At 34.1% G+C, this 25,518-nt stretch overlaps 1 protein-coding gene across 1 annotated transcript in view; it reads left to right on the top strand.

Annotated features, from left to right (window-relative positions):
- Cfap47 (cilia and flagella associated protein 47) overlaps positions 1 to 25,518 on the top strand; it is a 393,644-nt gene that overhangs the window by 206,199 nt on the left and 161,927 nt on the right. Inside the window, exons 43-46 of the mRNA XM_074062282.1 lie at positions 14,084 to 14,195; positions 14,940 to 15,163; positions 17,781 to 17,958; positions 18,478 to 18,519. Coding sequence (XP_073918383.1) covers positions 14,084 to 14,195; positions 14,940 to 15,163; positions 17,781 to 17,958; positions 18,478 to 18,519 — 556 coding nt within the window. The remainder of the gene's footprint in view (positions 1 to 14,083; positions 14,196 to 14,939; positions 15,164 to 17,780; positions 17,959 to 18,477; positions 18,520 to 25,518) is intronic.

The following is a 25,518-nucleotide window of genomic DNA, read 5'->3' as shown; positions in this document are numbered from 1 at the left end:
ATTTACCTGGTATCTGTAGGATCATTTGTACCTGAAAAATAATGTTATTAAGTATATGAAATATAAGTTAATTTTACACAAAAATTCCACTTAAAAGGAAAAATGCCTGTTTATAATAATGGTAAATTTTGTTATTATTTTCTTTGAAGAAGTTCAGGGCCATGCATGATCTGCATGCCTGTAACCCCAGATACTTGGGAGGTGGAGATTGGGAGGATCATGGTTGTAGGCCATCTTGGGCAAAAATTAGTGAGACCTCATGTCAATAAAAAAGCTGGGTGGGTTGGCACATTCCTATGATTCCAGCTACACCAGAGATATATATAAGTAGGAGGATCACAGTATGAATCAGACCCTTGGCAAAATGCACAGTATGTTATCTGAAAAATAACAGAAGCAAAAAAGGGCTGAAGGATTAAAGGGCTGGGGGAATGGCTGAAGTGGTAGAGCAACTACCTAGCAAGTGCATGACACTGTGTGCAAACCTTAGTGTTTCCCTACAAAAAGAAGTGCATGGGCTGGAGTGTAGCTCAGTTGGTAATGTGTTTACCTAGCATGTGCGTGGCCTTGGATTCCATCCACAGATCCCCAGCATCACAAAAAGAAGTTCAGGATTTAACTACATTCCTGTCTTTATAAAATTTGTGAAAAATAATAACTGTTATTTTCAGTTATCAGTAATTTGGTCAAATGCTTCAAAATCTCTTTAAAATTAATTTATAATATAACTTTAGAAAATGCTAGAATTTTTCTCAATAGTACAGAAGCAAGTTTGATTTTATTCTTTGAAATAGACTATTCAAATATTAATATTTGTTAATATAAATTTAATCTAAATTCATCAAAATATAGTTACATTTAACTTGGCATCTCAATTTATTAAAACATGACCTTAAATAAATATATTTTGTCCTTACCAGAGAAAACATTAAGGAAAAAACAACAATTTTGGAATTATATTCCTGTCTATTGAGAAATAATACCCCAATTTAAAGAACTGCATTAAATTACAACTGCTTATTGAGGAAACATACCTATTAATTTACATATTCAATTATATTGCTAATTATATTGAAAAATGCAATTACATGCTTAACTAGATAATCATGTATCCAAGCCCACCTAGTTACCTCCTGTCCTTATTAAATGTGTGATGTTATTAAGACTTACTTGTTGAAAACTGTAAAGTAATAAGGCCTCTATTTGGTAGCTTTCCATGTATAAAATAAAAACATTTCTACTAATAGTGCAATCAGGAAGGGCCATTTGTTTCACATTGGGTTTTCAATTTTTACTTTCAAATAAGAAACTAATGCTATTTATGTCACAACTGTTTGAAAGTAGAAATAATTTTACAAAACTTTCATCAGTGTTTATAAAAATTCGTAGTTTGGGGAAAACCTAGGTAAGCACTAAATGTTCATGCTCTCAAATGCCAGAAATTCAAAGAAATTTCCTCTGTTATATAGAATGGAGTAATCTCAAGCAGAATCAGAACTCAACCCCCGAGGAATCTCATCTTCTTGGAGGAGAGGTTGATAAAACCCCTTTGCACAGCACACAGATACTGCAAAGCATGCAGCAATATATTAATACATTGCTCTGTCTTCACTGTGGTGCCCAGCATACGAACATCTCTACATATTCCTGGGTTCCCATTAGGAAATTTCTCTGCATTGCTGAACTTATCTATACTGAGGAGGGAAGAGCATCAGGAAGGGATCTTTTACTTGGAACCTGTATTGGTTGACTTCCAGTTACAGAGACTTCCTATGGTATACCAGCAACTCTTCTCCTTCTCCCATCAACTTGAGCTTTTTTATTGAGCCAACCTAGTATGCACCTCTACTCTGGTAGATTTATCTTCCAGAACTTTGTTGCCTTCTTCTGTCTACAAACCTTGATCAGAACAAGTTGAGACCAAAGTGTAGGTATGTCTGACATGAGGAAGTTTGAATTGGAATCAGCCTGCCTGAGATACTTATACAAGTAAAAGACCCTAAGAGGCCTTTTTATTGATTCATGATCTACAGAAATTTACTTACAGCTATTCGTAACAATTGTTAAACATATTTAATGGTCACTCTGCCCATGTCCCATATATTTCATAAATATGAATGACTACTTGTCTGACTCTGTAACATCAGTTCTTTCTCTTTCTTCTCTCTCTCTCTCTCTCTCTCTTTTGTGGGAGCTGGGGTTTGAACTCAGGGCCTCATACTGGCTAGGCAAGTGCTCTATCACTTGAGCCATCCTTTTATCCCTTTTATACTTATTTTTCAGATAGGGTCTCAGGTAGCTGGCATTACAGATGCACACCACCACACCCTGCTTATTACCTGAGATTCAGTCTTATTAACTTTTTTGCCCTGGCTGGCCTTAAACCATGATCCTCCTGATCACTACCTCCTGAGTACCTGGGATTACTAGCGTGTACCACTGTGCTTAGTGCTAGTTCATTCCTTTCTGTCTCTGCTGATGCAGAGATTGTTAGCAATCCCTGATCCCTGTATTTTAAAATATTCTTCAACAAATGCATAACATTTTCAAACATAATGTGAAAATTTTAATAATAGTGATTTTTGCTTAAGTTTTTAAATGTAAAAGCAAAAGCATATTATGCTAAAATCTTGATATGACTTTACATTTAGTCAAATTGACTAGAGTTTTATGAAGGATATATTCATAGCTTGAGGATCTGAGTATTAGTTGAAGATTTCTTTTATTTTTAGAGCTTTTAGTGGCAAGCCACATTTCATTTACCCTTTGATTTTTTTGGTGGTACTGGGGTTTGAACTCAGGGCCTCGTGCTTGCTGAGCAGGTGTTCTATCACTTGAGCCATGCCTCCAGCCCAACTCTTTGATTTTTTCATTCAATTTGTCACAACTGCTTTTGCTTTTAGTGAGGAGGGTAACTACATTCCTCCCCAGAGAACACACCTTTGAGGTACTATTTTAACCTCATAATGCATGCTGGTAGTTTGGGATTGTGAGAAACTCTAAGTCTCAATCTGTGTGGTAAATATTCACAAAGTATGCAGAGTTTCAGGGCCTCCCCTTTGTAAGTCTGTTTCCCACTTCAGTTACCCTCCCTTCTCCTCTTAATTGTAACTCATCTTGCAATAAGCACTGTGGCCTTTTTTAACAGCAAAAAAAATATGAGCAGAAGATGTGGCAATGAGCATTTATATCTCATTGTACCTCTTGGAAATATTCTTATCAATGCTACAACTGGTTAGTCTGTAAAGATCCCACATAACTTGGATACCAACATTTTATCTCCAAGGGACACCATCTCAGATGACATGAAGCAAATGAGTGTACGGTACTTCCTGTTTTCTCAAATTTATGTTACTTGAGTCTAGGGCCTTGTGTATTCTAGGCAAGTGCTCTACCACTGAGCTACATCCCTAACCTCACACACCCTCTCATTCTTAATGGAAATTGTAGAATATGGAGAATGATTATAGCTAGTTTTACAGTTTGCCACATTCAAGCAGGAATTAAATAATTTCATTTTATTAGTCTGTTTACTCCACTCAACACAATTTAATTCACCACCAATATTAAGCCAATTTTGTAGGCACAGAGAGAATGAAAACACAAAAGGCATGATCTCTGCACTCAAAGCAATTACATTCCACCAAGAAGACAATCTCCAAGGAGGATGGATGGCCAAGTTCACATGAAGGGTTGTGTGAATTTGAAATTTATATGTCTCCTTTGGGTTGATGAGAAAAGTTGCTGAACATACAGAAAATTCATATGAAATGGAAAAAATGCAACTCAGTAGATGCAGCTTCATGCTAGGACAACCTAGTGCTGTACAAAATGCCCCCTTCTAAGGCATAATTTTTGTTAGTACACATGCTTCCCTGGAACATGTCCACTAATTTCCATATAAAAAGACACTGTGACAATTTCAAGAATAGAGGTAATAATACATTTCTATATGCTGGCAGAAACAAAGATAACTGATCAATGAAAGAGTATGGTTAAGAAAAATGAGTGAAAAATTGGCAGTTAAAGAATTTGAGCAGGGGATTGATGTAGTCTAGAAAGATTCTAAGAATGCAAAGCAATATGTCTAACCATTAATTTCATGAACATATAAAATGCTGATTCTGAGAATGGTTTGTTGGAAGTGACAAAAAGAGTTGTATGAATAAGTCAGACTGATATTAAGGAGGGCAGTGAATTTTAAATTGAATAATTTAGCTATTACTGTTCTTGAAAGCAGCTATCTTAAAAAAGCATATGCAGGACTGATTTCAACTGTTTTAGAAAGCATTTCTGGTGCCAAAACAGAATAGATTAAGAGTTGAAGACAAAGCCTGCAGCAAGATTAGCTAGAGGTCTTTTATAATCTATTACATCACTCCACATGCCAGCACTCTACATTGCTCTCTGTTTCTCCCCTCTATAATTCTAGCAAGGAATGCTAAGGACAACAATTTGATTGCTAACAATAGAGAATCAGTGTGAGAGAAGAAATGATGATATTGGGGGAAAGAAGAGGGAGAAAAAGGAAGTATGAGTACAAAAAGAGTTGTAGAGGTGACTTGATATAGCTATTAATCTTTTAATGTTTTTATTTGAATTGAACACATAATAATTTTATATATTATAGTGTGTAATATTGTTTCATTGTACAATGCATATATTGTATAACAATCAAATTGAGGTAATAATTATTTCAATCACATCAAGTGTTTATTTTCTCTTTGTGATGATAACATCCCAAATCCTTCTCTTTAAGCTATTTTGAAATATACAATAAACTATTGCTAACTATAGTCACTCAACAGTAATACAGAACAATAGAATTTATTCCTACTTTGACTCTAACTTTGTACCATTTGACCTCTCTTCATCTTCCCATAGCCCAACCCTCCCCAGCCTCTCACAATTTCTGTTCTACTCTACTATTAGATCAACATTTTTACATTTCACATGAGTGAGATCATGTAGTATTCATCTATGTGTACCTAGCTTATTGTACTTAATATAATGTCTTCAGAGTTCATCCATGTTAAGTACAGATGACATGATTTCCTTCTGTTTGAGAATTGGTATTTGTTCTTTAAATGTTTGATTTTTCCAAGCAATAGTAACTCTGTGAGTGCCTGAGTTTAATGTTTTTTTTTGTTTTATGTCTTTTTTTAAAGATGACTTTTTATTACTGATTGAATTGTGTTACTTGTTATTTGCCTTTTCAGGTTTTCTATTTATTTTTTGTTTTTTTTGCAAGGAACTGGGATTTGAAACTCAGGACTTTACACTTCCAAGAGCACTTCTTACATCATCCAGCTCCAAGTAAATGCCACAGCAACTTCTTGCCACTTATATTTCTTTAGTTTCTTTATCTCAGCTATCCTGGTCTTCCCTAGTCCCTTGTCCATGTAATTCCTTCTGTCTGAGATGTTTTCTCCCTTCTCTTTCAACTTTTTACCTTTCTGTAAGCCTTCAGATAGCTCTTCCTGGGTAAGTTTCTCTGACCCCCATGACTGAGCCAAATTTCTTCATAATATACATCCAGCACTTAATTTAGTTCTTATCATAGTTATCACAGTTTCACATTTTTTGGGGGGGAGGGCGGGGCTGGAACTCAGGGCCTCATACCTGCAAAGCAGCTGCTCTACCCATTTATCTCTGATTATTCTTGAAAATGGGGTCTTGCAAACTGTTTGGCTCAGCTGGCCTCAAACCATGATCCTCCCCTCTTAGCCTCCCAAATAGCCATGATTACAGGCATGAGCCACCAGCACCTAGCCAGGTTCTCTATTTCTTCATGATTCAACTTTGGTAGGTTGCATGTGTCTAGGAATTTATTCATTTCTTCTGGTCTTTCCAATTGTTGTTTTGTTATTGTTCATCATAGTCTCATGCTCTTTTATATTTCCATGATATCAATTGTAATGTCTCCTTTTTTATCTCTTATTTTGGCCACCTCTCTTTTTTCTAGCTAATATTTGGTTCTTTTTATTCTTTTATAAAATTGATTCAGAGTCATTCATCTTTTGTATTTTTCTAATTTACATATTTTATTTGTGCTCTGATATTTATTGTATCATTGCACTCACTGATTTTGAGAGGCTGGAGATACAGCTCTGTGGTACATTGCTTGCCTAGCATGCATGAGACCTTTGGTTAGATCCTCAGAACTGGCAAAAAAAGAAGCCTACTAATTTTGGATTTAGTTTGTTTTTGTTTATCTAGTTCTTCGAGGTTTAATGTTAGATTTTTAACTTTCCTCCTTTTTTGAGGTAGGGCTTTATTGCCACAGTCTTCTCTCCTAGATAATGCTTATTCTGTATCCCCTGGGTATGTTGTGTTTCTATTTTCATTTGTCTTAAAATTTTTTTTAATTTCCCTTTTCATTTTGTCATTGAGCCATTGATTGTTCAAAACCATTTTGTTTAAGTTGCATGTATGCATAATTTCTAAAGTGTTTTCTTTTATTGACTTGATTGTAGTCAGAAAAAAATACTTGGGACGATTCTTTTGTGGTGTACCATAGTCTATCCTGGAAAACACTGCACATGCTGAGTACTGCATATGCTATTGAGAAGAATGTGTACTCTGCAGCCATTAGATGGAATTTTCTGTAAATGTCTGTTAGGTTTATTTGCTCTAGAGTACAGTTTAATGTAAATGTTTCTTTATTGACTTTCTGTCTAAATGATTGTATCCATTGCTGAAAATAGGGTGTTGAAGTGCCTTATTAGTATGTATTGGAGTCTCTCTCTTTATTTAGGTGTTCTGATGTTGGGAGCACATCCCTTTATTCATCCCTTTATTGCTATATAAGGACATCTCCAACACTTTTTACAATTTTTGCTTGAAAGTTATTTTTATCTGGGGCTGTAGTCTTAGCTCAGTGGTAGAGTACTTGCCTAGGAATGGTGAGGTCCTGGGTTGAATATCCAGCACAGCAAAAAAAGAAAAAAAAGTTATTTTATCTGATATACTTCTAAATTCTACTGTTATATTTTGGTTTCTATTTATATGGAATATCTTTTTCCCTTCCTTTGCTTTCATTCCATGATCTCCTTACCAGTAAAGCAATCTTCTACAGGCACTCTGTATTTAATTGAAAGTTTTAATTCATTTACATTCATATTAATTACTCATAGATAAGAACTTATTACTTCTACTTCATAACTTTTTTCTACTTGTTTTCTTACTCTTTTATTTATTCCTTCCTCTCTTACTGTCTTCCTTTATAGTTTAATATTTTTCTTAAGTAGAGTGTATTGATTTCTTACTTTTAATTTTAGTGTAACTATTATAGGCCTTTCCCCTGTGGTTACTATGAGGCTTACCAAAACAATCTTATAGTCATACCAATTCTTTTAAACTGATAACATCTTAACTTTGATCACAAAGAAAAGAAATTTTTAAAAATATAAATTTCACTTCATTTTCCTCGCATTTGAAGCTTTGTTTTTATTTTATTTTTGAATTAGCATAATTTATTACTACAAGGGGATTTCACTGTGATAATTCCAGATACATTTGAATTATTGATATCACAATTCACATTGTTTTATATTATTTCTCTTAAAAATTATTGTAGTTACTAATTTAATAGTTTCTGTTGTAGTTTTCATACTAAAGATATTAGTTGTTTACATGCCATGCTTTCAGTATTATAGTTTTTAGATTTATGTTTATACTTACTTTTACCAGTAAGTTTCATATCTTTTATGCCTTTATATATCCATTTGTTATATATTAGCATTCTTTCCTTTCAGTTTGAAGGATTCCCTTTAGCATTTACTGTAAGTTCGGTGTTGATGAATTCCCTCCGTTTTTGTTTTTCTGTGAAACTCTATCCTTCATTTTTGAAGAATAGGTTTGATGGATGCAATATTTATGGTTGGCAAGTATTTTTTTCCTACAGCATTCTTATATCATCCCACAGCATCCTGGCTGGCATAAGATTTCTGCTATGAAGACTTCTGCCAGGCATAATGGAATCCTCCTATATGTTATTTGCTTCTTTCATCTTGCTGCTTTCATGTTTTCTCACTGTCTTTTAACTTTGAATGTCTGATTATAATATTTTTGGAATAATCTTCTTTGGGTTTAATCTGTCTAGTGATTTTTTGATCTTTCTCTACCTGAATATTTATAACTTTTTCTAGTCTTGGATAATTTTCTATTATTATTTCTTTGAATAAGCTTTTTCTCCTTTCAACTTTCATAATATCCACTTGAAATTTAATGATCTCTTTGCCTTCTTGATACTCTCCCATAGGTCCTGTAATCATTTATCATTCTTTTCATTCTTTTTTCTAATCTAATTGTACATTTTCAAATAGCCTGTTTTTAAGACCACTGATTCTTCTATTTGATTAATTCTACTGTTGATGCCCTCTACTGAATATTTAATTCCTGTCAATTATTTTCAACTCCAAAATTTGTTTGATGTTTTATTATTGCACTCTGAAAAAATTTTGAATTGTTTCTCTGTTGTTGTTGTTGTTTTTCTTGAAGTTTACTGAATTTTCTTAATATAATATCTTTTGAATCTCATTTGGGTCTATCATTGCCATCTTATTTTGTCCATTTGGTGAGGTCATGATTTCCTGATTGTTCTTGATATTTGTGGATGTACATTAATGTCTGTGCATTTAAGAATTATGTATTTATTCCAGTCTTCCCTATCTGGATTTGTTTGTTTCTATCCTTCTTCAGTGGACTTGCTCAGAAATCTAAGCAGAATGACTCTTGTTAGATTCTGTGACTGCTATAGCTATTTTAGTACTAGAGGGTGTTCTAAGCCCTGATTTGTTGATGTTCATGAAGGATCTGATGATGATGTGGTGCTTAGGCCCAGGTGAACTTGGGAAGATGCAAGGAGGTTACCTAGAGTTACCTAGAGTTGATGAGAGACCAAGGTTCATGAGCCTAGGCTGTTGGTCCAAATGGATACAGGTTTCTCAGAAGTTTCCTACCTAGCCCAGATAATGCCTTGACCAGCAACAGGGGAGAGAACTGAGACTGAACCCCTCAGAATCTGCTATATGACAGGCTTGTGTGCCTGCCCTACTGGCCCAGATGTGTACATTTGCTAGGAGTTTCCTACGTAAGTGCGCAATTTCCCAACTGAGGAAACTGGAGCAAGAGGAACTGGAGCTGAGACTGGGTCATTTCAGAATCTGCAGTGAGATAGAGGCTGGCATGCCCTCACTGGTGGTACAGGAAGGTGTGTATCCCCTGAATGTTCTCCGTACAGAGAGGATCACAACCTGAGTGCAGCTACAGAGGCCAAAGTTAAGACTGGGCCACTTTGGCATCTTCTGTGGAATGAAAACAGATGAGCCTGTCAGGAAGACTCAGGCAAATGAGTGATTGCCAAGCTATGAGATATGAGCATGTTTTCCTCTGAGTTTTTGTGTGAATAATAATAAGCTGAAACACAAGTGGGGTGAGAGCTGAACCTAGTCATAGGGTAACATTTAGGTCCATTTTAAAGAACAGTGTCAGTGGGCATATGAATCTTTCTGCTATGACACTAGTTGGTATAATTTCTTCTGAACCCCTTGGCCAGTGGTTTTGGCTGTAGGCTTATGGCCCACCAAAAGGTTGCAGCCAAGTCCTTTGGACAAGGGGGCTATTTCCAGGTTGAAACTGAGCAAAATTGATGGATCAGCAACCTAGGTAATGGTCTGCAATGTAAAAATGGCCTTCTTAAATCTTGAGTTCCACTAGTGATTCACAACCTACAAAGATTTTGAATTGAAAAAATCTTATTGTGGGTGGGGGCAATGTCAGTGGGTAACCTCCTATTTCACTATCTTGTTGATTGTAAACATCAGTCATAATTACAGTTTGGATAATGTTCATACTTGAAGGGAAGCAAATTTTCATTTACTTGGAGAGCAAATTGGTGACAAATTTTGAATAGATATTTTTCTAAAGAATGTGGTGATAGGGTCCCAGGAGGTAGCGTGCCTAACATGCATGAGGATTCAATCCCCAATGCCACAAAGATGTGATGATAAAAGGAGATATTGTTGATTTCATTGTAACAATGATTTCTAAAGTCTAGGCACACTTTCCTTGTGTTTGATAAAATGATGTATTAAAATGAGCCATGTATTTCTATTAAAAGCTGTTCATGTTTTATATAATTTAAATATATTTTGCCTTCTCACAATGTCTGTGGACTAATCTCTCAGGCATATAATTAAGAGTATGTTAAAATTTTGTAAAGAAAGTTAAATTTTTCAGTGTAGACAGAAAATTTTTGTCAGATTTATTATCATCCTCACTGTGTTGTTTAGCTCATCCCTCTGACTTAATTATTACAAATTATCCCAAAAATATTTTTTCAAACTACAATGATTACTCTTATTGATCAGGCTCCCATTAGAATTATAATAATGTCTGATAGTCACAATGATTAATTCTCTCTCTCTAGTACATGTAATTTAACATTTTAGAAATTTAGCTTAATTCCCATGTATCTGTTTAGCTATCAAAATAATTTTGTCAGACAAATCAAATGAATAAATTATAAAACCTGGAAATATCTAGAGCCAAGATAAGAGAATAAACAGAATAAAGATTTATGAAAAAACATGGAGTTTTTTTCTGCCAAAGTCAGTGTCTTATTCTCTTTTATTTTCTTTTTTAAGATTGAGTTTATTTGTATCTGGAGGACATCCATGACTTACTCAAAGTTACCAGCCAGTTAAAAGATCTAGGATCAAAACTTTCCTTCCAGTTCAGTGTTTGAGTCCCTCCTTTCTGGTAATTAATAGGTGGTCTTCTTGTAAAGTTGCATTCAACTTGGTATTCCAGGACTCCAGTTAACTAGATACAGAAAAGAAACAAAATATCTTCTGTAGAGATTTCTTAGAATTGCCGATGGAATTTGGCATCTTTACGGGAAAAGCAGTAGATTTTCAGTGTGCCAACTGCAAGATACAAAATCAAAGCAGAATGGGACTTGTATAGATAACTATTGGAATAGCTCATGATGAGAAGTGTCTGTTAACTGTCAGATAATTTCATTTTCCTTGTCATAGCCTCTAGATTTGAAATGTAAAGGACTTCTTTACTTTAAAACAGTTCTTTATTGCATTTATGTTCTCTTCCTGAACTAATTTTTTACAAGAAATGTGGAGGGAAATAATTACACTATAGTATGTATTATAGGTTTCTTAATGTCCTGACGTAAATGAGCATCATTTTCAGTTATATGTGATTTTTTGAAATAAAAATATGTTGAAAATAAAAACTTAAGTGAAATTTTTTTGAGAGATGATAATATCTATGTGTATAAAATGTAAAATTAAATGAAATTGAATGGAGTCCTGGTTAATAATATTTTAATTGTCTAATAGATGGTTTGAAAGTTGTTTATAACTTATGTTTAAGGAAAATATTCTGCAAATAGCAATTTGCTCCTTTTGAATTAACTCCATGAGTTGGTATTTATTTCCATGAGGTGGACAAATTATAGCTCAGGTTTCATTCAGGCACACGCTAAAACAAACAGGTAATTATAATTATTCTATGCTGAGTCTAATTTCTTATGAGTACTTTGGTTTGAGTCAAACAACATATTTTATATAAAAAGATTGAGAAAAGGTCAAGGTAAAAATAAATGAAAGACTGTTTTCTCTTCTCTTTTTTTTTATTGTTGTGCTGGGTGGGGATACATTGTAGCATTTACAAAGTTCTTACAATGTATAAATATATTATATTTGAATTCACTCCTTTCACTGCTCTCTTTCATCCCTCCTCCCCTAATTCCTGGAACAGTTTTAACAGGTATCATTTTTGCATTTACATACGTGCATAAACATTATTTGCACCATATTCATCCTCCTACCCCTTTACCCACCATCTACCCCTCCTACCGGTGCCACCCCATGCTCAGGGCAGAACCTATTCTGCCCTCCTGTTCTCCGATTTTGTAGAAGAAAAAACTTAAAAGATAATAAGAGAAACATGGCATTTTTGCTAGTTTGAGATAAAGATAGCTATATAAGGAGATCCTTTTGTTGTTTCCATGCATATATGTATTACAACCCCAATTGGTTCATCTCTATCAGTCCTCCTCACTATTTTCTTTTGGCTAGTTTCTACTGTCTTGAACTGATGCGTTTGTCCTCTACTTGAATTGTAATTGAAAATTTTACATTTTTAGTATTGATCACTCAGTTGTACTTGTAGTAAAACACACACAGAGAGAGAGAGGGAGAGAGAGAGAGAGAGATACCTGGCTTAGATTTTTGTTTGCAAAGTACATAGCTACATAAGAAACAGTATTATATGCAAATAATATATAATGTACTATTACCAGGAGTATATGGATTTAAATTCTTGAGTTTTCCATATTCCTTTTTTCAATATGAACTTAAGATAATTATGGTTGTTAAGTGATGAAATTTTGTGGAACATCATCATATGAAAATAGATCTCCAAATGAATTATAAATTCCTAATGAGAGGATAATAAAGCTATATAAAAATTAACCTCACTATCAGAAATGGTTCACTTTTATTTTTTACAGATGAAATTTTAATCACTGGCATTTTACTTGTTATCTACAATATTTATATTTTAGAATATTCTTATTACCTAATTATTTTACTTTTATTCCATTTGCATAGTATTGCCTCCTTAAAGATATCTTCAGAATAGAATCTCAGTTGTGCAGATAATATTGTTTTAAAGTTGTAGACAACTTCAAACTTGTTGCAATACCAGCTTTAAAGCTAGGGTTTTTTTTTTTTTTTAATTTTGACACAGATTCTCCATTGCATATAAATTTTCCAGCCTTCATTTCCATTGGTCCTTTCAAGTCTTAAATCCATTCTAAATTCTTTGACTGAAATCTATATTTTCACAATATCTTCAGGTAATTTGAATGCACATGAAGGTTTGGGAAACCCTGCTCTTAAAGAATAGATGCACTCCATTTAAATGCATTTCTTAAGTACCGAGTAAGTTCCAGGCAGAGGGCTATATTTCTAATATGTATTATCTCATGCAGCCCTCACTAAATCCTATCATTCCACTTCTTAAGATTTAGAAATTTTAAAATATTTTATTATGGAAAATATATATAGAGAGAAGGAAGGAAAAATAGTTTTCTCTCTACCCTTCATAGTTCTTAACTGGGAAACACTCTTGTAAAAAGGACAAATTAACAAGGAAAAAGCAAAGAATAATTTAACAAGTATATTTCATATATACATAGAATGAGTAAATCTTAATGAGGTGGCTTAGAAACTCCTCTCATATAGCAACTTCAACAAAGACTAGTAAATGTTTACAGATGTGACAAGACAAATGAAAAACACTTTGACTTTCTTGGGGAAGCATATTGTTGGAAGTCAAATGATTGGAAATTTGTTATGGAGGTTAATCTAGTGTCATCTGCAGGCAGATAAGGTTCTAAAACTGTCTTCTGGATCAGCTTTTGTCCTTTCTGTTAGAGAGGAAAGGAGGAAAGTTTTGTAAATTTATATCCTACTTTTAGGTAAATGGGGTGGGGGTGGGGGCAGAGTTTTTCCTGTATCTGTTTCTTGTCAATTGCCCACAACTCAAAATAATCAGTGGGATTTTGCCTTGCTATTTTACCTGTAAATATATTGTACTTCGATCAATGTAATCTCCTTTATTACTCTTCCTTACCCTTTCCCCCCTACCCTGTATTGTTCAACAGTTTTCAGAGTGTTTCTTTGTGTCTTGTTCCTAAATAGTTATAATGTATTTCTATTTTATTCACTCTCTTTCATTCTTCCTTTCCTCTTCCCTTAGTCTCCTCTAACAGTACCACTTTTAAAAAGATGTTCTGTGTGTGTGTGTGTGTGTGTGTGCATGTATGTATATGATAATGCTTGTATTTTTTAATCAATTTTTGTTTCTGGTTGCGTACTTTCTGCTACATTATGGTAGGGCTATATTTCAGCCTTTTCTCCACTTACATGGAGGCCATGTTGCATAGAAAGCAAGCTTGAAAGCTTCTAGTATAAAGATTTTTCTTATGGCATAAAGATATATCATGCTTTTATGAGCTCTTAAAAATTTTTACTACTGTGTGCTTGTATTTTAGATTGGAGAATTAATATATATCATAGAAGGAAAAGGTCTGATCCCTTTGCCTTCTAATTTCCTTCCAACAAAGCCTTCATTGCCAATTGACTACAGCAGTTCTCCAGAAGAAGGTATATACATACATTTTATTTAATTTACAATATTTAAAGATAGGACTATTACTTGCATAGTCATGAACATTTCATCATAGGTTCTCTGGTATTTAATTAGATTTTAGAAGTCCCTCTTTTAACTCTATGATGTTGGTATCCATAAAATATAGCACCATTTTACCAATATAAACCATCAATGGTGATCCCCTTTTAAAGCTTTTCTTCAGTCTTCAGATAAATACTGGAATTTGGCATACAAAATATTACTCAGAAAAACTCTCCATTTCTCAAAAATCCATGTTATTATATAACCTAGAAGTCTACCCTGCCCTCTTGTTCTTGTTATTAGCACTGAAAGAATTAGACATTTAGATACAAGATTATTAATGATAGAAAATGACCTTTCTTGCCAGTCATTGATAGGTATCTTTTTATGTTTATTTCTGTATCCCCTGCCTTCTTGATACTGATTAGAACAAAAAGGCCACTAATTTTTAAAAATATATTAGTGATGTTTTTATGAAAGAACCACTTGACTACAACTCATCTTGGAGAATGCCAACAAAATATCTTTAATTCGTAATGACACACTCTTGAATCACTGGATTAGAACTAAAAAAATATGTTATTAATTTATTTTTATCCTGTTTAATTAAGACAATAACTGCAGTTTCATATTTCAAACCTTACAAATCCACACCGTATAACAGTGCTAAGGGCATAAGTGTTCATTGCATTCATGAATATTTTTGCTTTCCCTAGAGTATAAAGAAGATCCAGTTCTGTATTTGAACTGCAAAATCAATGAAGTCCTAAATGTAGACCTTAAATTGTCACTGACCAATGAAGCCAAGGAAAAGGCATTGGCTTTTGCAGCACAACAGCAAATGTCCACTCTTGAGTATGAGCGAAGATCAATCACAGGCACTCTGGATAGCAGTAGCATCCGAGTGGCAATTGCCCTCCTGGGACTAACCAAGGTTGAGGTAGGAATAGAAAGCACATGATGTCTCCAATTACTCTTAAAAATATACAGAGCTATATCATTACTTAATTATAATATTTTACACAGAAAAGTATGATACTCTTTTTCACTAGAAATATAGATCAGTAGTGTTTTTTAAAACCTCATTAAATAATAGCATCTGAAACCATGCTTTCTTCTGTGTGATTTTACACAGTACAGTGTACTCTTTAATTCAAAGAAATCTATCGATTCTGGCTGCATATTACAATGCTCTATAGATCTTAAAAATAACACCAGTAACCAGGCTCCACTCCAGAACAATTTAACTCAAATATCTGGAAGGGAGTGAATAGGGACATGTTCTATAAGTTACCCAAGATGTTTTGCCATATATCCAGAGGGAATCGTGTCTGGTAACATATTGCAAGATTGAGAATCCAAACTCTAATGCTGTCTAGCTCTGTGACTATGGGCTGTTTACTGAAATGTACTCAAGCCTCCATTCATTGTATTTTTAATATAGTAATATTAGTAATTTATGAAAAATATAATAATTATATAACATTATTTGGTATATAATAACTGTTTATACATACTATTGTGATTATTGTTATGATGATTTTCACTAATAGTACTGCTATTACTATAGACTCTATTATTATACCTTGAAATAAGTTACAATCTATCCTCAATGAGCAGCCCAAGTGATTAATCAAAATGCAATCATAATCATGTTGCTCCTCTGTGCAGACTCCTCTACTAACTTTCCAGCTCTGGTCAAATACAAGCCAGTATACTTAGGATGGTGTACATGACCCTCCTAGTCAGTCCCACCTCCTCCCCTCATCTCAGCTTCTTCACCGAAGTCCATTTACTCTTGGAACCCACTCAGCACAGGCCCCCTTGCTGTTCTTCATACATGGCCAGGCATACTCTCCAGGGCCTTAGAACTTCCCTTGTTACTTTCCCCCTGATATCAGAGGGATGCCTCCCTCAATTACTTCAGACCTCTGTTAAAATTCTCTGAGTGAGGCTCTGCTCTCCAACTTACATATATTTTATACAATGTTCCATCCTTGTTGCTTGTTGCTCAAGGTTTACCTTCATGTATACACATAAATATATATGCATATATGGATTATGTAAATTATTTCTTTTAATAAAAGAATGGGTGCTAGAATCCATGCAGCCTAACCACAGATTTCTAACAATTTATTTTAAAAATGACTTGATTTTAAATTTTTGATTAGGTCAAAAGTATTAAAGCCTGAGACTCTGATGTCCTGTGGATTAACCCATCCCTACTATGTTTTTCAAGAAGCTGATGGTTCTCTTCAGCTTCAACTAAAATACTTACTTCTTCTACAGAGCAGTAAATTTGGGAAGGCTTATGTTTACCTGTCAGTAAACAATAAAAAATTTCAGTTTCAACTTTTAGTCTAGCGCAGTGCTTTCTCCCTTTTTAACATTTTTCAATTTATGCTTTTCTTTATTACCTCTTTTCAAAAGAATGTATTTAAATAAAAAGTGGTTGTAGGAGGTGGTTGTGCATGATATTCCTTTCCATTATATATGTATTTATATACATATATTTGAATATACTTGCAAATAGTCTCTGTCTTTCTACTTCTCTTTTTCTTTCTTCCTAGAACCTGGCATATATTTTGTATTTATTATTGCATTTAATCAATTATGCTTTATATGGTATTTGCTTTTATGCTTACCTTTTTCTCCTGTCAGATTGTGAATTCCTAGAAATATAAATTTTTAATGTATTTTGTCTATTCCTTGACATAAAATGAATGGTATATATTCTACCATTTTTAACTGAATTTAAAATGTCACTTGTATCCTGTTTCACTTATACTGGGAAAGCTGGGTTTATCTTGACTGTCCTATTTTCAGAAGGTCCTATTTTCTACAGGAGTATATGCATGTTAACAAGATGTTATAACCCATTTTTTTAAAGGAACTGAAAATATCAAACCAAGAAGTTTTGGACATCTGCAGAGGGTATAACTTAGTTGCTTTTATGTATTTACAAAAGTAACAGTGAAAAAGGAGGGCTCAGTTTCCACTGCTAATAAGAACTATATCTGTAAACTATACAACATATATTAAAAAAAAGAACTATATCTGAACCCTGTGTGGTGGCATATACCTGTCATCCCAGCACCTGGTAGGCTAAGACAAGAGGATTGAGAGGTTGAGGCTAGCCTAGACCACACAACAAGAATCTCTCTCAAAAATTAAGAAACAAACAAACAAATATAACAAAACAAAATGAATTTTAAAAAACAAACAAAAATGCCTAATAGATATAAAGGAGCATAGGTTTCAAATCAAGGAGGAAAGAAATTTTCAGTGATATTCACTAGTAGAATGGTTCCCTCATAATGCAATTAGTTAACATTGAAAACATTAGAATGGGAAACATTGACCATCTCTTAATAAAGGATGACTCCATTGGTTCTTTAGAATGTGTTAGTGCTGTCTTCTACCATGCCTCTAAAGAAATAAACAAATTCATTCCTTTGGTGCATTTTCCCCAAGTGTGTTGTCTAAGTACATAATGCTATCTTCTGTTTTGGTGGTAAAAATTAGAATTACATTCCTACTTTACCATTTATTTGCAGTGTCTTATGCTGTTTAATATGTCAAAGTTAAAGAAGCCTAAATCTATTTCATATACAACAGAGCTAAGCCTCCCAGAACATTTTGATCTCCCAAAGAAAATCTACATACCTCAGATTCCAGATAATCAAGCTAATAAATTGATTCTATCGCAGGAGATTAAACTTTCTAATAAGACAGGTAATTAGCAATATTTTGATTAGAAAATATAGCACCGTTAACAGTAAAATCATATCAGAAGAGAACAATGTATCATTTATCAGTAATTTATATTTGATCGGAACCAGGTCTTGTATATTTGATGTTGGTTTCCTGGTGCCCCTTTATTCTCTTGCCATGATCAAGAAGTTATAAGCAAGATTTAATATGAATATTGATACGCTGACATTATTAGATGCAGAGAATGTGACTAAATATTTTAGCTACTTAATTAACTTTCTTTTTTATCTTAGTTGCTGTCAAGTTGCTAGATAATAATAGCAATGTAATTTTTTCACTAGGGATATTCCTAGAATGTACCATAATTCTAGTGTCATGGATTCCATATTATGTTTTTAATAAATTTGGTCGTACTGAAGATATTCTGTTTTCTTTTTACTCTGCAATGGATTTTTATTAACTATGATAGATGTTTCTAAGTATGAAAGAGTGGTCACAAATTGCAAATTAAAGGAAAATTCATTCACTTTACCTTCCTAGGAGATGCAAGATGCTGGAAGAAAATGTCACATGTCCATCCAGGTAACAAGAATTTAAGATTTAGGTCTTGTCTAAGACAATAGAGATGACAGACCCTATAGTGAACTGGGGGGGGTAGATGCCATTTCTAAAAAATATTCAAATTAAAAAAATAAAAATAAAGTCCTGAAGCAGTGAAACAACTATGAGGACAAATTTGGCTTACCAGAAGTAAGTTTTGGGCCCCCTCATCTTAAGTTATCCTTTTATCTTTATTAACCGCAACTTTCCAATGTGCTATCCAAATTTTAGATGTGTAAATTATTCTGATAACTTTTTAATCCCTGATAAAGCTGATGCTATTTTAAAGCACTGCTAAAATTGTCTATCCATGTTATTTATTTATTTATGCATTCACTGGACACTATAGAGCAAAGTGACAAAAACTGCCTTATTCTTCTATTTGGAGGACTCACAGATAAGAAACTTTTATAGGAAAATTATAAAAAAAAATTATAGCTGCCAAAGAGATTTCAGATATAGACTCAAAAGGGAGAAAGCTTCAAGCAATAGGTTCAGATTTCTAGAATAAGAGACAGGGAAATATACGATCCACCATATTAACTGATGACATTATGTCATTTGTTTTGACTTGGTCCCACTTGGAATAGTTTCAGTTTTGCTAATCTGGGAGAGGAATGCTGAGGCACATCTTGGTAGAAATAACACAGACTTACTCTTTTTGACTAAGCTTTAGTAGATTTCCTTAAATAAACAATGGAACATTTCCTATATTCTTTTAGAACCACTTTCAGATATATTAAATGTTCCCATTTTTACTTCTTAGAATTTTCTCAATTTTGTTGGGGAGTCAGTCCATAGGGATCTTCCATGTTATAATTATGGAAGTGGAACTCTTTTCTTTTTTGAAACCACATCTCTGATAGCCAGTATCATTTTCTCAGAAGCAGTTTACCGAATTTTTGGTTATTTTTATACAATGATATAAAACATATTAGTAGCTCCATTTATTCATAGCAATCAACATGATGAGATTATGAGGATGATTTTAATAATCTTGGAATATATGTCAAAATATGAATTATTCTGCAAGTTAACCTTTTATCTTAGTTTACTGAGGTCATCATTCTATAACTCAACTGGAAATTCTTGTTTTCTCAATCTTTTGTAATTCAGTTTATACCCATTCATATTACTTGAAATTATATATGAAGTCATAAACATCGAAATCTTAAATTATACATTTAAGAGGTCCTTAAAAGACCCTCAATTTGTGTGTATCTGGCCATGTGCAATTGATGTTTTAGAAGACAGGATCAACTATTATAAAATATCCAGTATATAAATTAAATATATGTAAAGCTTTTGTTTAAAACTGGAGAAAATACTGTAGGATTCCATCTGCTTATGTTTTCATCTCCTGCTGATGGCATCCCCAGCAGCAGTTCATGAAGCAGACTCCCATGAATCTGATGAATAGATTGAAAATATCTACATCTACAAGGAAATTAAAACACAGAAAGGTTAAATATCTAGAAAATATATCTTCAGCTTATTTGATGAAAGGTGCTAGATGATGGGAAGTTCCATTCACTTTGTATTTGTTGAGATTTTCTATGTGTAGGCCGTGTTTAGGCACCAGGGATAAAGCAGTGAACACAGTATAGAAGGTCCCTGACTTTTGAGAAATTTGTTATGGAAGGATATCCCCAGCCATCCTTGAGTCATGTGCTTTTCTTTTTTTTTTTCTTTTATTATTCATATGTGCATACAAGGCTTGGGTCATTTCTCCCCCCTGCCCCCACCCCCTCCCTTACCACCCACTCCGCCCCCTCCCACTCCCCCCACCCCCTCAATACCCAGCAGAAACTATTTTGACCTTATTTCTAATTTTGTTGTAGAGAGAGTATAAGCAATAATAGGAAGGAACAAGGGTTTTTGCTGGTTGAGATAAGGATAGCTGTAACAGGGCATTGACTCACATTGATTTCCTGTGCGTGTGTGTTACCTTCTAGGTTAATTCTTTTTGATCTAACCTTTTCTCTAGCTCCTGGTCCCCTTTTCCTATTGGCCTCAGTTGCTTTTAAGGTATCTGCTTTAGTTTCTCTGCATTGAGGGCAACAAATGCTATCTAGTTTTTTAGGTGCTTTTCAATAGTATTTTCGATATTGGTTTCCACTCTGCTGTGGTTCATTCTTTCATTCCATTTTGTGACTCAAGTATTACTTTTCTGGGTAATTAACCAGTTAGATGCCCTCCAAATGGCCATACATATAGAAATATGACTAGCTATATGAGAATTTCCCCAATTTTGACTTCAATAATATTGTTTCAATAAAAAGTGGTTCAGCCTTTGGTTTTCAATTTGGAATGGTATAACAATTGTTAGTGACTATTTTGACCTGTGAACTGAAGTTCTTTGAAGAAGCCACATCTGTGTTGAAGATCCTGCAGACTGATTATCAATTCATGATTATGAAGAAATGGAGTGTTACAGATCGAGAGCCAAGATTATTGTGAGCTGTCTTTACTCCCCTTAATGGCCATTTACTACAATCTTTGTATCTAACCTAATGTCTTTGTGAATATTACATAAAACTTTTGGAATATATTATTAAACTTAGCAGATGCTAGTTTCCACCAATCTGAAAGCTATGAATGTTATAACATATAAAACGTACAGAGGAGATTTCCCTACTGTTCTGTAACCTACCTCCTTGATAGCACCACCAATCATTTGGTAAAGGCATTGATTTATGAGTTTCTTTTTTTCCATAACTGTAAAAGTTCATGTAACTTTTTCCACAGTGGAACATGTCATTCAGCGTAACCAAATATTTGACACTCATATTTGACTCACTATAAGATGTTATTCCCTTTGGAGCAATAACTATGTTTTACATCCACACGTGTTAGATGTGTATGTTTGTCAGTTACCTTCATAATTTTAAGTCACTTGTATTTCTGCCCACATGATTTGTTACTGAAAATCATTATGTGATATTCTACACCTCCTTGATTAACTTTTCATCTAATACTTGAAGGTTCTGGTATAAGTCGCTCCCTTTTATTTTTCAAAAAATCAATTTTCAATTTTATTTTATTAAGTACATTTTGTATTTTCATACATGGGATTCAAAGACATACACATATCACTTGTCAGTCTAATGTAGGCTGTGAAACAAATTGTTTCTAGTAATGCAATTCCCATAGTAACTTTTAAAATTATGTCTTTTACCTTTTCCCCCCTTTTCTCAGTCTCAAATACATCTAGGAGTTAAGTCTGAACAGCCACATCCCTGTTTTTGGCAGTGGACTCTCTTGCCCTTTTAATGTAATTGACCTGATGGTAATATCTTATATCTTTTTTCTGGTAAATTTATTTTTAGTTCTGCATACCTAATTTAATATTTTGTTTGCTCTGCATGCCTAATTCAAAATTTTCTTATTAAAGATCTTTAAGATAATTCTTAAATTGCAGTAATAGAGTCAATGTGTAAGGATCTCTGTATTTACTGCCTATTTTAAATCTGTTGATTATTCAAAGTTGCTGGGAAGTTTGTTATCTCAGCAACTCTAGTTAAAAGGGATGTAGCTGCCAGAGACCTTGCCAAAACTATTCCTAGGAATTCTTGGATCAGTTAACTTTGATTTAAAAAAAAAAAACATGTTCTGCCCAATTCTGTGTATAGGACCCATTTTTTACTTGGCCAGAGTAAGAATCAGTGCTCAGGAAATAAATGTTTGAAGTCAGTAATGAGCTATTTATGGGATTCCTTCCCAGAATCACCAATGGGCTGGATTCCCTTTTTACATGTCTCAGAAAACCCTGAACATCTGGGTAGCTCAAGGTAAAGTATGTCACTCCCTTTGTACACCTACTGAATAAGCCACTTACAGTTCTTTCCAACACACAAACGGGATCTGTTCCTCTAAGGTGGTTCCTGATAAGACAACTTAACATTGTAAGTTACACTGACACATTGTAATGACTAATGATATGTCATTATAATGAAACAAAGGACAGTTAGTGGTTGTCTCAATCAGCCATATAGGTCCCAGCTGGTTTTAGGTTGTGTTAGTTTTCATTGTTTGAGCAGTCACATGATGTCTTCTTGCAGTGTGTTTACATCAGCCTCTAGCCATCATACAGTTTACCCTTTTTCTCCCTATGCCTGTTTATCCTACCTCACTGCACGCTATTAAGCTTAGCAATATATTCCAAGAGTTTTACCTAATAGTTATGAAGATGTTAGGTCATATACAGAGACTGAAAGTAAAAGGCTATTAAAGGGTATAAGGTAGCCCAAGATAGGTTTGTATCTTGACCTAAGACATTCCATCTCTCTACAAGTTACAATGTTCTGGGCAACCAATTTCAAATAGTCTGCAGGATTTTTAATACAAATGAACCTTCTCCAGACAACTGCAGTTTCCAATCCTATATAGTAATGTAGCCTTGTTGATAATATTTTAAAGAAGTTAAATAGTTATAATTATCAGTAGCAATGAATATAGAGAATATCCAATCTCTTTCTCTTCCCCATATCAACCTTGTTAACATGCTCTATCCAAAACCTCAAGTCAAATTTCATCACAAGAGAGGGACTTGGATTGCTACTTGTACTTACCACCAGTATGTTGTCATACTTAGGGTCTAGTGAGTATCAATCTGATGCTATATTATCACCAGGGGTCAGTAAGGGTCTCAAGGAGATACCTTACATGAAAACAGAGGGACCTCAACTTGGCCCTTAGGTTCTCTGAAAGAAGAATTTTTGAGATGGAAAGTAAGAAATGGACAGTAAAACAGAAAGGACAGACACACCTCATAGGCAAGGCACAGGTGTATAGGGAGGATGCAAATAAACTGGGTTAGCATGGGTATAAATGCTGGGAAGTGCTGGGCAGGATTTTCTGTTTAACATTACTTTGGATAAGTTTTCCTCTTTAATCTAGGCACCTGTTACATCCCAGTCATTCCTGTTGCTATAGTATTTTGATGTTTATCAGTTTAGTTCAGAGACATTTAGCCCATAGGCATGTAAGTTACTCTGAATGTGTTTTTGTTTTTGTTTTGTTTGTTTTTGCTTCTGTGACTTTAATAACCATCCTTCAGATCAAAGGAGGGGAGTTCACTGGGTAGCTTTATTGAAGGTATGTATGCTCAATTCTTACTACAATACTCATCTAAATCAAGGACAAAGAAAGGAAGGTCATTTTTTTCTGCTTGTTTTTACTCAGTGAAGGAGCATGAAGCTTAACAAATAGAAGATAGTGTTTGTGCACTTCTTAATCAGGCTATACATTAATATACAGTTTATTTCTGAATTCCCATTTTCTGCTTCTAAGGCCCCATTTCCTTAATCTGTCCTGCCTCAGAGAAGTTAGCCTTGTGTCTGCCTTTTCATGGCTCCATCCTTGTTATGCATCCCCCTTTGTCCTGTGTTTCCCAGCATCCAGGAATAAATTTCTACTTTATTTCTTAAAATCCTTGTTTGTTCCTATCAGGCTCCCTCCCTAATACTGGCACACACTTCCCAATATCCATTCAGGCCTCCTAAACAGGAATCTTTTCCCTTATTTGAAATCTTAGATCTTTTTTAAATGATGGAACTGGGGTCTTAGAAATCAACCACTTTCCTCTGTGCCAGTTTCCTGATTTGCTGACTTGCTCACTTTCTTCTTTTGAAAATCCCAACGATAGTTGATGTGTCTTTCTCTGGTTGGACAAGGAGAGGCAAAGGGAAATTTTCCCTCTGTCCTTTCAAGATTCACTGAATAAACTGACAAAGATTAAATAGGATGGAAGGCATATAAATTTATTAATGTTCAAAAGGGGAAAATCATTGGAATATGATTATCCACTCATTTAACATTATTCACAAATGCAGATAAAATTTTTCTATTGGGGAGGAGAAGAATAAGGAATGAATGGTCCCAGAGGCAGAGATTAACTTCTAAAAGATTATCTTTGGGAATTTGAATGAGCATAAGTACCACACATTACCTTGTAACAGAGGTCCATCCAGGTCTATGTGTTGTAGTCCACAGTATTTCTTTTCTTAGTACTGGAAGTAGAGTTTATCAATTGTTTGAAATAAATAATGGGAATTAGGAATGAAAGACAATTGTCTTTCCTTTGCAGTCTGTTCATAATGTAGATGAGGAAAATTCCAGAGAGAGCCTTTTGTTGTCCTTGGGGTGAAATGAGCAACACTGCTTTTAAGGCTTTTAAATTTCTTTATATCAAATTGCTAGCATGCTAAATATATGTCATATATTTGAAGTATTATTCTCTGAACCACAACACATATCCTGTTACAATCAATGTCTATAAGTTGTTCAGTTGCCAATATATGTCTTGTACCAACATTTGGGTTTTCTGCCCACTCTAAGTTCTTTCCTTCTACTTTGCAGCATGCAACAATGAGACACAATTCTGTTCTATATCATTAAAAATCAACACTTTAGCTGGGCACCAGTAGCTATCATCTGTAATCCTAGCTACTTGAGGGTCCTGATTCAAGGTTAGCTTGGGCAAATGCTTCTTGAGACCACCATTCTCATAAAATAACCAGAGCAAAGTGGACTGGAGGTATGGCTCACGTGGTAGAGTGCCTGATTTTCAAGCCTGAAGCCCTGAGTTCAAACCCCAGTCTCTCCAAAAAACAAAAATGAGTAATAAATACATAAATAAAAAATAAATATTTAAGTCAAATAACTTAATATATCCAAGCCAACATAATTTAATATCCAAGGCTGCATGTATTCTTTATCCTTATAGGTTTGGTATATTTTCAGTTCGATGAATGATTCACTTTCACTTTTATTATTTTATATCTATGAATATAGAGTCCACAAGTTAAAAACCTGTAAACTTTTAAAAGATTGTTATTCTATTAGGTCTTCAATGTTGAGCATGCACCCTGCAGTAATACAATTAGAGAGACATTTAATCAAAATTTTTATAAACCATTTCCCCTTTTTAAATCCTAGAGAACATGCTGTTTATTGACTTGCTGGCAACTCATTCAAACT

This window comes from Castor canadensis, chromosome X (genome assembly GCF_047511655.1).
Source record: "Castor canadensis chromosome X, mCasCan1.hap1v2, whole genome shotgun sequence".
Classification (NCBI taxonomy): domain Eukaryota; kingdom Metazoa; phylum Chordata; class Mammalia; order Rodentia; family Castoridae; genus Castor; species Castor canadensis.
Note: the sequence above shows the minus strand (reverse complement) of the source record. Positions and strands in the feature narration are given on the sequence as shown.